This window comes from Acomys russatus, chromosome 4, assembly GCF_903995435.1.
Source record: "Acomys russatus chromosome 4, mAcoRus1.1, whole genome shotgun sequence".
Lineage (NCBI taxonomy): Eukaryota > Metazoa > Chordata > Mammalia > Rodentia > Muridae > Acomys > Acomys russatus.
This window is the reverse complement of record NC_067140.1, coordinates 231,581-245,550: the sequence shown is the minus strand read 5'-3', so window position 1 is coordinate 245,550 and position 13,970 is coordinate 231,581. Positions and strand designations below refer to the sequence as shown.

The 13,970-nt window shown below is 47.4% G+C and overlaps 1 protein-coding gene across 1 annotated transcript in view; it reads left to right on the top strand.

The window, feature by feature from the left end:
• The first annotated feature begins 10,442 nt into the window (after positions 1-10,442).
• Pygb (glycogen phosphorylase B) overlaps positions 10,443-13,970 on the top strand; it is a 41,495-nt gene continuing 37,967 nt past the window's right edge. Inside the window, 1 exon segment of the mRNA XM_051143455.1 lies at positions 10,443-10,724. Coding sequence (XP_050999412.1) covers positions 10,482-10,724 — 243 coding nt within the window. The 5' untranslated portion in view covers positions 10,443-10,481.

Below are 13,970 nucleotides of genomic sequence, written 5' to 3'. Positions count from 1 at the left end.
AGCTGCTTTCAGGTTTTGAAATAAGAACAAAAGATGTTTTGCTTAGTCTAAAGTTTGCTAAGTGGTTAAGAGCATGCGTTGCTCTTGCAGAGGACCTGGGTTCAGTTTCCAGTACCCACATGGTGACTCAACCCCTGTCACAGGGGATCCCACACCTCCTCCAATCTCTGGGCACTAGGGGTACACATGGTGCAAATACATCCATGCAGCCAAAACAGTCATGAACATAAAATTAAATAAAAATTTAAAAACCAATAGCAATAATAAAAAGACATTTTTCCTTGTGAGAACAAATGCCTTCTGTGCGCATCCAAGAATTCTGCAGAGCACTTCCAATGTCTTCACATTCAGGACAAGCGTTTTAGTCTGTTTTTGCCTGCTATAACAGAATACCTCAGCCTTAGTAATTTATACTGAGCAGAAATGCCTTTGCCTCATAGAAGTCAGAAAGTCCAGAACCATGGTGCAGGCCTCTGATGGGGACTCATGCTAGGTCTTACGGTGCAGGCCTCTGGTGGGGACTCATGCTAGGTCTTACGGTGCAGGCCTCTGGTGGGGACTCATGCTAGGTCTTACGGTGCAGGCCTCTGGTGGGGACTCATGCTAGGTCTTACGGTGCAGGCCTCTGGTGGGGACTCATGCTAGGTCTTACGGTGCAGGCCTCTGGTGGGGACTCATGCTAGGTCTTACGGTGCAGGCCTCTGGTGGGGACTCATGCTAGGTCTTACGGTGCAGGCCTCTGGTGGGGACTCATGCTAGGTCTTATGGTGCAGGCCTCTGGTGGGGACTCATGCTAGGTCTTACGGTAAATAGCACAATGGCAAGAGAAGAGGGTGCACACAACGCATATACACGCATGTATATACACTTGTGTGGGTATGCTTGTCTGTGTGTGTGCATGAAATAAGAAATTGACTTCAGGTATCTCCTGTCCTTTTTTAAAAAGCAAGCTCTGATCATCTTACTGGACCAAGAGCTTGCTATTCAGCAAGAGAGTTAGCATCCCCCAGGAACCCACTTGTCTCCATCAACACCATCCCACCCTTGCCCCCAGACCTGGAGTTATAGGTGTGTACCACCATGCTTAGCTTTTGCATGGATGTGGGGGGATTTAAACTCAAGTCCTCATCCTTGGTGACAAGCCCTTCACCCACAGAGTCACCCTCAGCCCCAAGTTGCACTCACAACATTGGAGAAGCCTAACCCAGTCTCCCGATAATCACCCCTGTTTGCTCATAATGGATCCAGTCACCTTTTATTTGGCCTTCACCCCCTCATGCTGTTGCATCAGAAATTAGATTTCCAGTGCAGTGCATGAGGGACTCATCGGGAATGTAACACAGGGAGCACAGCTAAGCATCTCTTCTCCTTCGGCTGAGTTAGGATAGCAGTAGCTTTGGTTTATTTAGTGGTCACTGTGCAAGGTGTCATTAACTACATCTTGTGTGGTCACTAGGGTCACTAGGCACACAACTGGCCCCTTTCATCTCTCTCTCTTAAGGAGCTCAAAGGATTTTCTAGGGCCTGGTGAGTAAAGGACTGAGACAGAGACCTGGAGCCAGTGTGCTACCTCATTCCTTGTGGGGGATGCATTGCCAGAATAGTGTTCCCGGTCCCCACAGGCTGGGCTCCACACTAAACAATAATTCATAGTTGTAATAACGTGTTTGTGATGCTTAGGAAAATAGACACACAATGAGAAACAACACCCCAGGTCCTAGCCATCCCTGTGTTGTTGATTGTAGAGATAAAGGTTTCTGTGGAAGAGGGTCAGTGCTGTTTGTAAATCCTAGTGTTAGCTGCATGATTTCCATGGTTGCCAAGTGGACATCCCCCTGTAAGACAGCTTGTCTTCAGAAGCAGTCTGAAAGGTAGTAAGGGTGTCGAGCCCGAGCATGCATATTGTTCCACGGAGCTACCCAGCCCCTGCTGAGGTTCTATGGGACAGCGCCAGGCAGTGGGATGTCTACAGTCGGCTAGGCTGGGGGTGCTCTGAAAACATGGCGTTAGGGTTGGAACCCACCCAGGGAAAACAGCTCAGGATAAAACAGCTTTGCAAGTGAAAGTGCCAAAACCCAGAGGCCTGTCAGGACTTGTTTTAAGGCAAGAGAGATATGGGAATAAAAATAAGGTTTGAACTTTCTGAGGAGTAGATTTCAAAGAATAAGTTCTTTTCCAAGATTGGGGGACACGTACTAGACAAAATGCTCTACCAGTAAGCCATAATCCTGGATCTTCAAAGGACTTTATTATATATTTTTAAGATGTATTTATTTTTATATGTATTGATGTTTTGCCTGATGTACGTCTGTGCGAGGGTACCAGATCCTCTGGAACTGGAGTTATAGACAGTTGGAAGCTGCCATGTGGGTGCTGGGAATTGACCTGTATCCTCTAGAAGAGCAATCAGTGCCCTTAACCGCGAAGCCAGTTCTCTAGACCTATTTATTTATTTTTTAACAAGTACTTTAAGGCTGGAGAAATGGCTCACTAGTGGGGGCTCACAGTGGAAGAGTGGGGCTCTTCCAGGCCCCAGGTTTTAGTCCCACAGCCACTTGGCAGTTCACAGCAATCTGTAACTCAAGTGTTAGGGCATCTGATAGTCTCTTCTGGCCTCTGAGCACCAGGCATTCATGTGGTGTACAGACATACATGCAGGCAAAACACAAACCTTGGAATGTTATTTAGCTTTTAAAAGGAATGAAGTTGTGGGCTGTGGTGAAATCTGTGGGGTAAAGCATGTGTAAAGAAGCCCCAGGTGCAATTCTCAGCACTGGGTCAGAAAGAGAAAGGAAAGACACAAAGATTACATAGCGTATGATTTGACTCACATGAAATATCCACAGTAAAGGCAGAATCAAGACAGTTTTCCAGAGCAGATATGGAGGAATTGATAGTAACTGCAAACTGCTGTGAATTGCAGGATTTGGGGAAGACAGTGAAAATGCTGTTTACACTCAAATCAAAATGGTGGCACAACTCTAAACACACTAAAAACTCCTTGAATTGTGCACTTTAAACAGGGAGCTTATGATATGTCAACTCTGTCTTGGTAAAGCAGTTTGAAAAGTGGATTTGGAAGCCCGGCGTGGTGATGCATGCCTTTAATCCCAGCACTCGGGAGGCAGAGGCAGGAGGATCACTGTGAGTTGAAGGCCAACCTGCTCTACAAAGTGAGTCCAGGACAGCCAAGGCCACACACAGAGAAACCCTGTCTCGAAAAATAAAAAAAGAAAAAAGAAAAGTGGATTTGGGAATGAAGTTCAGTGTTTTTCCCAGGACATGCAAGGTTCTATGTTCCTGATACAACGCTGCAAGAGTAATCATATAAAAACAATAGCTTTCTCTTCAGGCAGGTCTCTTTAGTCAAGCCTGACTGCATATGTTCTTTCATTCTCAAAGAACACAGCAGACTGCTTTGTTATTTCAACCCTTGGGCCTGTTTTCAACCTGAAGTATCACTAAGCTTTGGGAGAAGAGGCAGGCCTACTTGATATCTGGTGATCCTGGAGGAGGGCCCCTCAGCTGAGAAAAGTCTGCCCAGAAGAATGAAGGAGACTGGGGGGGAAAAAAAAAAAAGGCTGAAATCCCCTACGATTCATGATGTGGGCCTTGTGCTCTCACCCTGCTTGGCATTTCCTTGTAGGGTTCTCCGTTCTTCTCCTTTGGCAGTGGTTGCTCCCAGGCAGAGCTCCACCCAGATCAAACAGCCAGTATTCAGCTGCAAGGCAAAGCAAATAGATTTTTGGCAAGAAGTCTTCCCTCCTTAGGCATAGCTCCATATTTGGCTCAGATTCCTCCAAGTTGCTCTGAGCAGATGACACTCAGCAGGAACTTGGGGCTGTCCTGAGGGCTCTCTGCGACCACAGCTGCCTGCTTTGCAGAGGCTATTTCTAGCCTGTATCAGCCCAGCTGATCTTTATTTTATCATTATTATTATTATTATTTTTAAATTAGTTTTTCAAGACAGGGTCTCTCTGTGTTGCCTTGGCTGTCCTGGACTCACTTTGTAGACCAGGCTGGCCTCGAACTCACATCGATCCACCTGCCTCTGCCTCCCAAGTGCTGGGATTAAAAGCATGCACCACCACGCCCAGCCTGATCTTTATTTTTAAAAGATTTTTTGTTTGTTCGTTTGTTTTTCTGAGACAGAGTTTCTCTGTGTAATAGCCTGTCTCTGCCTCCTGAGTGCTGGGCGTGTACTACCACACCTGGCTAGTAAACAGATTTTGTTTTGTTTGTTTTGTTTTTGTTTTTCCAAGACAGGGTTTCTCTGTGTAGCCTTGGATGTCCTAGACTAACTTTGTAGACCTGGCTAGGCTCGAACTCACAGTGATCCACCTGCCTCTGCCTTCCTAGTGCTGGGATTAAAGGGGTGCGCCGCCACCACCCAGCCACTGATTTTCATCACAACACATAGACACATACATAGTTTGGATTCTGGAGATTAAACATGTGTTATTGAGCTACACTCCTAGCCCTTTTATGACACTTGCTTGTGCAGTGCGCCAATGTCACATGACTGGAACCACACAGTATATGCTCTCCTTTTCTAGCTTTGCTTTTGTTTTTTGAAGATAGAGCCTTGCCAGCCTTGGCTGGCTTTGAACTTGCTGTAGTCCAGGCTGGCCTCAAACTCAGAGATTCACCTGCCTCTCTCTCTCCAGAGTGCTGAGATTAAAGTCTGACACATCAGAACATCCACCTGCTTGGGTTCAGTGTCTGCCTTCAATTAGCAGCTCCTCAGCCGTTCTGCTGCAGCCCCATGCCCAGCTGTGGGACTTAGTGGTGGTGGTAGGGTGTGCTGCAGAGAGTGGTGCTGGACACCGGCCCTTGCTGGAGGTAGTGGTTTGCAGGAAGAGTCTAGGCTTGAAGTTCCCCTGCAGCCCAAGCAGGGTAGCCCTGCTTGGGGGACACCCAAAGATAGGGAAGCCTGAGAGAAAACCAAAGCAGCAGCTGAGGGTAGCCCTCAGGAGAGATTCCAGTATAGAGCAGTGTGCCAGCAGCTTCTGGGGACTCCTATCGGCAACAGGTCTCTCTGTCACTCTTGGGACAACATGAACCCACAAGCTGGCTGTGGCAGACATCTAACCGAAGATGAGCAAGCGGAACATCAGCGACCTAAGGAAGCACCTGGAGCTCACTGGTGTCAGGTGAACAAGGAGGCAAATGGGGACGGCAGCCTAAACCTGGCCTACTTCTGTCCCATAATGCTCCCGGTGAGAGTAGGGTACCTTCCTTCTTGCACCTGCCTTGTGAGCACCCCTCGGTTGTACCTACCCCAAGGTTTATGTATGCTGACATCTGACAGAGCTTCATGCACCAGCAGCCGCAGCACTCTGGGCATGCTGTTCTGACCTGGCCTCTACTACATTGCAATATTCAACTGCACTAGTGGAAAGATGCGGATGTGTTGTGGCTCTGTGATTACGTCACAGTTATGTACATGGACGGCTACCGAGTTTCCAGTTTGAGACTGTTGGTGGCATTTTTGCACCTGACTTCGGGTGTTTTCTTTGGAGTGGACTTACAAAGGTCAGGAAGGAGGGATGATTTAGTTTTAGTTCACCTGCCTATTCTCAAGTGCTTATATGTAAAGAATTTTATTGATGTAGAAACTGCAAAGACTAGGATGTATCCTGAGTCCATGGTCAATACCGAAGCCACGGACATCCCAGTGATATTAGTGTGTGCAACCTAAGGGGTTCTGGCTCATTTCACAGAAGTTCAGTGTTATCAGAAGACTTAAAGATCTTCACCACATGCTCTTATATGGCTGGGAAAAAAAAACCCTGATGCTAGTGTGAGGCAGAGTGGCACTCACCAGTGATTCCCAGTACTCAGGAAATAGAAGCAGGAAGATCATGAGTTCGAGGCCAGCCTGGACTAGATAGCTGCATTCTGTTTCAAGCCAAGGGCAATTGCCTAGCCTTTGCAGGGCTCTGGGTTCACTCCTAGCACAGAGGAAACAAAGTGATTGGTGTTGAGGAAATGCAGCTGGTCATTGTATTACCAGCTCCTGCTAGCTCTCCTATACACAATACCTCTGGCATGTGGGTTATAGTGGTAATGATTTTCTAGATTACTTTTTAGAGACTTGTATAGTAGTTTATCCTGGATAAAATATACCATTTTATGATGCTCATCCCTAAATGAGATGTCTATATCACACCCCTGTTGTGGTTATTTTATCAGTATGGCCTAATAATGTTTATTATCAGTCCTATAATTATTATGGCAGTGTTTGCTAACCCATTAGAACTCAATCAATACACAGACACCTATTATATTTTAAAATAGCCTTAGTTAACTTGGGGCAGGGCAGATACTAATCCCCTAAACTACATCCCATATTGGGGCAGGTATCTCATCCATAATCCCAAATACTTGCTAATTATCATCAGGGCCAAATCTCCATCAGCACCAGCCATGTGCCTAACCCATGGCCTTCTCCTTTCTCTTTCTTCCCCAGTCTTCCTCCTCCCCAAGATTCTTTCTGTCTCGCAAAGCCCAGGAATCTTCGCCATGCCTATCCTATTTGCCCTGCCCAGGTGTGATGACCCTTCACTGATCAAACAGGAAGTTCCTTAGGCAAGGTTACATAGCAACCTTGGGATACAGAGACAGAAAGCGGTAATTAGCATCAAAGTATATCAGACCAATCTCCAACACACCCCTCCCTACATGGCTTAAGAGTCATCATGGAAGATGGGGTGGAAAGATTGTAGGGGCCAGGCATGGTGCATGACTTCAAGGAAACTGTTTTGGACATAGGAAATTGCACATATGAATTTTTTTTTAATTTTTTTGGTTTTTCAAGACAGGGTCTCTCTGTGTGGCCTTGGCTATCCTGGACTTGCTTTGTAGACAAGGCTGGGCTTGAACTCACAGTGATCCACCTGTCTCTGCCTCCCAAGTACTGGGATTGAAGGCGTGCGCCACCATGCCCGGCGCACAGATGAATTCATAGTTATTGTGACAGGATACACAAGCTCTGCACTAGCGCAAGCCAGACGACATCCTAATGTGGAGAGGGGAGGTAGGCATGTAGTCCTACTCCTAACTGAGGAGCTTTTGGCAATTGATAGTTTCTGGGAAAGTTAGTTTTCTTTAAAGGTGTGGCCCCTGGTGGGTTGATGTACTGTAGTGGAAAACCAAGAGTATATATGGGCAGCACAAACTGGACTTAATGGGTTAAAAAAAAAAAAGACCCAAAATTGGGTGGGCAGGGAGAAGTGGTAGAACTGGAAGGAATCTGGAAAGTGGGTAGAGTAGGAGCAAAACACATTGTATGTAAGAATAAAAACAGTTGCAAGTAGAAAGCTCCAACTTGAAGGGAAGTTGGCTGCAACTCAGGAAATAGGCAGCTCAGCATCATGGTACAAACTTTTAAATCCAGCACTTGGGCCAATATCTATAAGAAACGCAAGAATGATCTATATAGTGAAACTCTTTCTGAAAAACAAACAAACAAACAAACCCCCCACAGAACCAGGAAATAAACAACTCAGTAAGTTCAGTTAGCTGTGCCTGAAATTTCAACACCGGCTGAGGCCAGCCTCACGGGCAGGCCCGCTTTAAAACAAATAGCTGTTTAAAGACTTTTCTGGTGTGACTGTGGTTATGCCTAATATCTAGGAAAGGCTCAGCTATTTGTTTTAAAGCAGGCCTGCCCATGAGGCTGGCCTTAGCCAGTGTTGGGATTACAGGCATGGCTAACTCTTTTGAAGCTTTCAATCTGCTCCCCAGGACTGTCCAAGTGTCATGGGACACACACACTGGTATGACTTCTGTGCTGCCCAGTCACTCTCCAAGACATTGCATTAGCCAGAGTCCCCAGCCTCTAACCCAGCCAGAGCCCCCAGCCTCTGTCATTAGTGGCTGAAATTGGATCTTTTTTTAAATTTTTTTCGGTTTTTCGAGACAAGGTCTCTCTGTGTTAGCCTTGGCTGTCCTGGAATCACTTTGTAGACCAGGCTGGCCTCGAACTCACAGTGATCTGTCTGCCTCTGCCTCCCAAGTGCTGGGATTACAGGCATGTGCCACTATGCCCGGCTTGAAATTGGATCTTTTCAGCTTGAGAATCACAAGGATAAAGTGAATTCCAGAGCAGAGCAAGAGTAGGAGGAGGTAGGTGTTCCCTGTGTGTTGTCTTCTGAGAAGTCTGCCCCTGAGAAGAGGTTGACGTCGGTTAACTCTGGAATCACCAAACCAGGAAAACAACTACACCTTGAGTTTTATTTTTGCCTTTTCCAGAGCTGGGGATGGACTACAGGGTAACCACCCTGTACAGCATACTATTACTGAGCTACACCTCCAGCCCTACACCTGGACTTTTATGACATCCCCTGTGGCAACCTTTACCTCCAGCAGCAGGAACTTCTGCATCCCCATCAGCTGACCTAAAGGAAGGCAAGTCCCTGACCTTGCTATGTGAAGGGAGCTTCTCCAGAACAGAGGAAAGGGAGTTCTTCCGGGGCCAGAGGAGTTTGCAGGAGGTGGTCCTGTATGCTGAAGCCCAGGGATCCCTGGGAAACAGTGCTGAGCAGCAGCTTAGGAAGCTGCACCCCACATGCAGTAGAGGGGCTTGTGTCTCTGAGCTCCATCAGCTTTAGGACAGTTCTTTTCCTGCTTCTGGTTAAAGGGTACTATGACTGCTAGAGTGTGATTTAGGGAGCAGGGGGTTCTGAATGACTTGATTCAGAGTGATAAGGAGATGATATAAACATATATATGCACACATATATAGTCTGTATATATACACACACACACATGGTCAGGATTTTATGATAGCTTGGTGACCAGTTATGTTGGAATAAACTGGATTAAAGTCTTACTTAGGTAGGTAGAGTTCTTCTGCCTTGTTAAAAGCCTCCACCCTTTATCTGGAAAACAAACATTTGCCAAAAGTGCCTGAAGGGAAGGTTGTCGCAGAGGACTAAGGTCATGCTGTGCATCCTCTTTTCATTTGCCAAGAGAAAAATTCTTTTTTGTTGTTGTTGTTGTTTTTTGTTTTTCGAGACAGGGTTTCTCTGTGTAGCCTTGGCTGTCCTGGACTCGCTTTGTAGACCAGGCTGGCCTCGAACTCACAGCGATCCACCTGCCTCTGCCTCTTGAGTGCTGGGATTATAGGTGTGCGCCACCACGCCCGGCTGAGACAAATTCTTTTACAGACCAAGACCATTGTTATTTGCAATGCCTCTATGCCCTTTTATTGCTACATCTTTATCAATTATTGCATATTATTGCTACATATTTATTTGTTGCTACAAATTGCTGCCAAATAGTTACATGTTATTATTGCTACAAAAATATTTATTCCTGAAATATCTGTTCCTGTAAACATGCCTAACTAAATTCCCTTTAATGATTATGAGACTCTCTCAGATGGCTCCCTAAGTGGGAATTATGCTGCAGCTGCCTGACCTGTAAATGGCTGTAAGAAATTTGAGCAGGGCTGGACTCTTTTAGAGCCTCAATGTGGGCTTTTCAGCCCACAAATGAAATGATGTTTTTCCCACCTCTCCATGTGCATGGCTGACTCCTTGCTGGGTGGAATTATCTTTAACAAGAGGAGGGGTTGGGATTTGATGGTGGCCTCTGCAACTCCCTGGAGAGAATGCTGCATCTTTAATTTGAAGCTTTCTGTGCAATTTGTTCTTCAGAGCTGAAGTGAAGTGTCATAGGGACACAAACATTGATATGACTTCTGAAATTTTAATTTTTGCATAAACAACTTTTTATTTTCTTAGGTGTTATTTTCAGAACAACTTGTCAGCTCGGTGACGAGGTCCAGCAGGTTTGGAGGCTGCCTGTCAAGTTTGCGCTCATTTCTCTTAATGTTTAACAGGTCTCAGCTGCACCTCAGCATCCAAGGCAGTCCTAAAGGGACATCTGGTGATTTTTTTTTTTTTTTTTATTAGAGACAGGGTTGCACTGTGTAGTCCTGGCCTCCCTTTGTAAACCAGGCTGGCCTCGAACTAACAGCGATCCGCCTGCCTCTGCCTCCCCAGTGCTGGGATTAAAGGTTTGTGCCACCACTCCCAGGCGACATCTGGTAATTCTGTTCAGAGCCAGCTCCTGCAGCCTCAGAAACTCCAGGAAGTCCCTGGATGGCAAGCGCTCGCCTTCTGCTGTGGCAGGCGCAGCCACTGTTTCTACTTTTGCCCCATAAAGCGGGTACCTCACGGGTATGAGGAAGCTGCAGGCGGATCACTCCAGCTTCAGACACACCAGTAAAAGGGATAAACCATTTCCCCAAACTGAAACCTTCTAATCCAGTCTCTTCTCCCTGAGGCCCCGCCTCCAACTCAGTCCCCGCCCTTCCGTGCGGCCCTGCCCTCTCGCACTGCGCAGGCGCGATCAGAATCGGCTAGTCTCCGCCGCAGTCCTTGGCGCCAGAGACGCTGCAGCATCCTAGGCGCTAGAGTCTTCTCAGTTAGCTCCAGGTCCATCCCTCGTTCTCTGTCTCTTCTGGCGCCATGGCGAAGCCATTGACGGACAGTGAGCGGCAGAAGCAGATCAGTGTGCGTGGCCTCGCGGGGCTGGGCGACGTGGCCGAGGTGCGGAAGAGCTTCAACAGGCACCTGCACTTCACGCTAGTCAAGGACCGTAATGTGGCCACGCCCCGCGACTATTTCTTCGCCCTGGCACACACAGTGCGCGACCACCTAGTGGGCCGCTGGATCCGCACGCAGCAGCACTACTATGAGCGGGACCCCAAAGTGAGTAGCCCGCCCTCTCTGGGAGGGAGACCGGGCTCCAGGCAGGGCGGGCCCCGCCCCCCCCAATGTGGTCCGTGGGCCTGGTCCCTGGTGCACCACAGTCATTAGTGGCGGGTGAAGTGACTGCATCCTCCTTAGAAGGACGGGTGCATACCGTGCGCTTGCGGGGTTCGTTCTGATTGAGAACCATGTCCTGGCTCCCCAGCCCGCAGCCCCCTGAGTATGGGTTTGAGTGGCCCTGGTCTTCCCTCGCAGTCACGGTGTGTCATTTGGAATCTGGCAGTCCGGACCAGGCCTGTGCGCTCGGCCGAGTTGCGAGTCCGCGAAAAGTGCTTTAGGGGTCTTTTCCCGCAGCTGCGAGGCCCCGAGCCCGGGCGGATTTTCCGGCTGGTTTCCTACTGTGCACTTCCGATATCGCTGCTGAGTTGGTGTTAACTCAAACCCCCCCCCCCTTTGTTTTTTCTGCAGCCCCGAGTGAAGAACAGGGGCCTGGAACCAGGCCTGATAGTTTTATGAGTTGGAAAGGGGTGAGATCAATCTGCGGGGAATTGTCGACCCCAACCCCCACAAGGCTGATAAGTAAAAAAACAAAACAACAAAAAAAAATCATTTGTAATGCCTGCTTAAAGCAGGAGGGATCCGAAACTCAAAAGGTGGAACCCTTGTGCAAGGCTGCCTTGGAGGTTTCCACCTTGGCAAAACTTGTTTGGAGGTTGCTTTAGAAGTTGTTACTTTCTCTGTTTTGCAAATGCTTGTTCTCAGTAGGAAAACATACATTGAGGAAAGTCTCTGACAGGTCTACCGCCCACCCCCAGCCCTGTTTGTCCCCTTACATTGTGCAATTAAATTGGCCTCAAACTCAGGGAGAGTCCTCTGCTTCTACCTCCGTGCTGGGATTAAAGGCTTCCACCCCCAAGCCCCGCAGTCCTCACTGTCCTTTGCCGCTTGTGCATCCAGGCAATTTCAGCTCCTAAATACACAGGTATGCGTATTTGTTTGTTGCCGTTTTGTGGCTTTTGTTTCATCTCAAATCATTTGTGGCTTCACTCAAACAGGGTTCCAGGTCAATAATACACACTGGTGTTTTTCTTTTTTAAAAGATTTAATATATTTATTTTATGTATATGAGTGCTCGAACTGCATTACGCCTGCATGCCTGAAGAGGGCATTAGAGGGAATAGGTGGTTGGGAGCCACCACGTGGTTGCTGGGAATTGAACTCAGGACCTCTGGAAGAGCAGACAGTGCTCTTAACCGCTGAGCCATTTCTGCAGCCCACACACTGGTGTTTTTTCAATTTACAGACGTATCATATTTTTGCACAGCCTCATGTTGCTAATTTTTTTCTTCTTCTCTTTTTCTTTTCTTTTTTTGCTCTTGGTATGGAGAACTCTGCCTACCCTGTACTAGGACAGAATGAAAACTAACAAGGAAAAGACACTGCTCAGGGGCGGGTTAGTAATGATTTGATTTGCAGTAGAAACTTGGGCACTCAGCAGCCTCCTTATTGACAGCACTTTAGAGTAATTTTATTTTATTTATATTTTTTGGTTTTTCAAGACAGGGTCTCTCTGTGTTGGCGTTGCCTGTCCTGGACTCGCTTTGTAGACCAGGCTGATCTCAAACTAGCAGCAGTACGCCTGCCTCTGCCTCCCAAGTGCTGATATTAAAGGCATGTGCCTCCTCACCCGGCTAGAGTAATTCTTAATAGGTCATTAAAGTATATTTGATAATTGCTAAGAGTGAAAAGTAATTGCTTTCTAAACTCATTTTGAGGTTTTCCCCTTCCTAAATAAAGATGCCGAGGAGGATGGGCTGTCTGCATACCAGCTGGACTTCTTCATGTTTAGTATGCAAGGCAGCTTCCAAAGAAGTGTCCCCAAATGGCTAAAACAGGTTATTACAACAAGGGCTTGGGATAACTGCCAGGGAAACTGGCAAGGAGCAGTGGCTCCCCCCAGAATGCCTTGTTTGTAGAAGAGCTGTGTTGCTCAGATTCACTGGTGTCCAAGCAGTGGATGACAAGGGATACAGCTTTGCCTGCACATTCAAGGTCATTTCCCAGGAGCTTGAGGACACTGCAGGGCTCCTTTCTGTGATGGATCCAAGGATCTGGGCAGCAATCTACCCCAACAGGTTTCCTGGTCCTTAGGTCCTTAGGTGTGGTGGGTTGTCTGCTGTTCTCACTATAGATGGAAACCCTTTTCACCCCACTTAATGTGTGTGTGTGTGCGCGCGCTCTGTGTGTGTCAGATACATATCATAAAAAAGTCCATGTGCAGGTCAGAGGAGAACCTGCAGAAGTCACTCCTCTCTAAGATATGGGTCCTAGCCGGGCGTGGTGGTGCACGCCTTTACTCCCAGCACTCGGGAGGCAGAGGCAGGCAGATCGCTGTGAGTTTGAGGCCAGCCTGGTCTACAAAGTGAGTCTAGGACAGCCAAGGCTACATAGAGAAACCCTGTCTTGAAAAAAAAAAAAAAAGATATGGGTCCTGGGAACATTATTTAGATCCTTAGGGTTGGTGAAAATAGCCCCAAAGACTTTCTTAGACCCAACCATGGCTGCTGTTTTTTGCTTTCACTTAGAGGCACTGTACTTTTGGATTTTTCTTTTTTTTTTGGTTGGGTTTTGTTTTTTTTGAGACAGGGTTTCTCTGTGTAGCCTTGGCTGTCTTAGACTCGCTTTGTAGACCAGTCTGGCCTTGAACTCACAGAGATCCTCCTGCCTCTGCCTCCCAAGTGCTGGGATTAAAGGCCACCATGCCTGGCTTTCTTTCTTTCTTTCTTTCAAAGATTTATTTATAATGTATATAGTGCTCTATCTGCATGTACATCTGCAGGCCAGAAGAGGGCATCAGATTTCATTATAGATGGTTGTGAGCCACCATGTGGTTGTTGGGAATTGAACTCAGGACCTCTAGAAGAGCAGACAGTGCTCTTAACCTCTGAGCCATCTCTCCAGCCCCCACCTCCACTTATTTCTGTACACCAGTTCCAAGCCTGTGTCCTTGGATCTCCTAGGACCTGAGTTATAGACAGTTGTGACTGGCATGTGGGTGCTTGGGATCAAACCCAGGTCCTCTGGAAGCACAGCCGGTGTGTTTAACCACTGAGCCAGCTCTCCAGCTCTCCATCATGGTTCTTAGAAACAATATGGCACACACCTGTAATCCCAGCACTTGGGAGGCAGAGGCAGGTGGATCACTGTGAGTTCGAGGCCAGCCTGGTCTACAATGTGAGTTCAGGA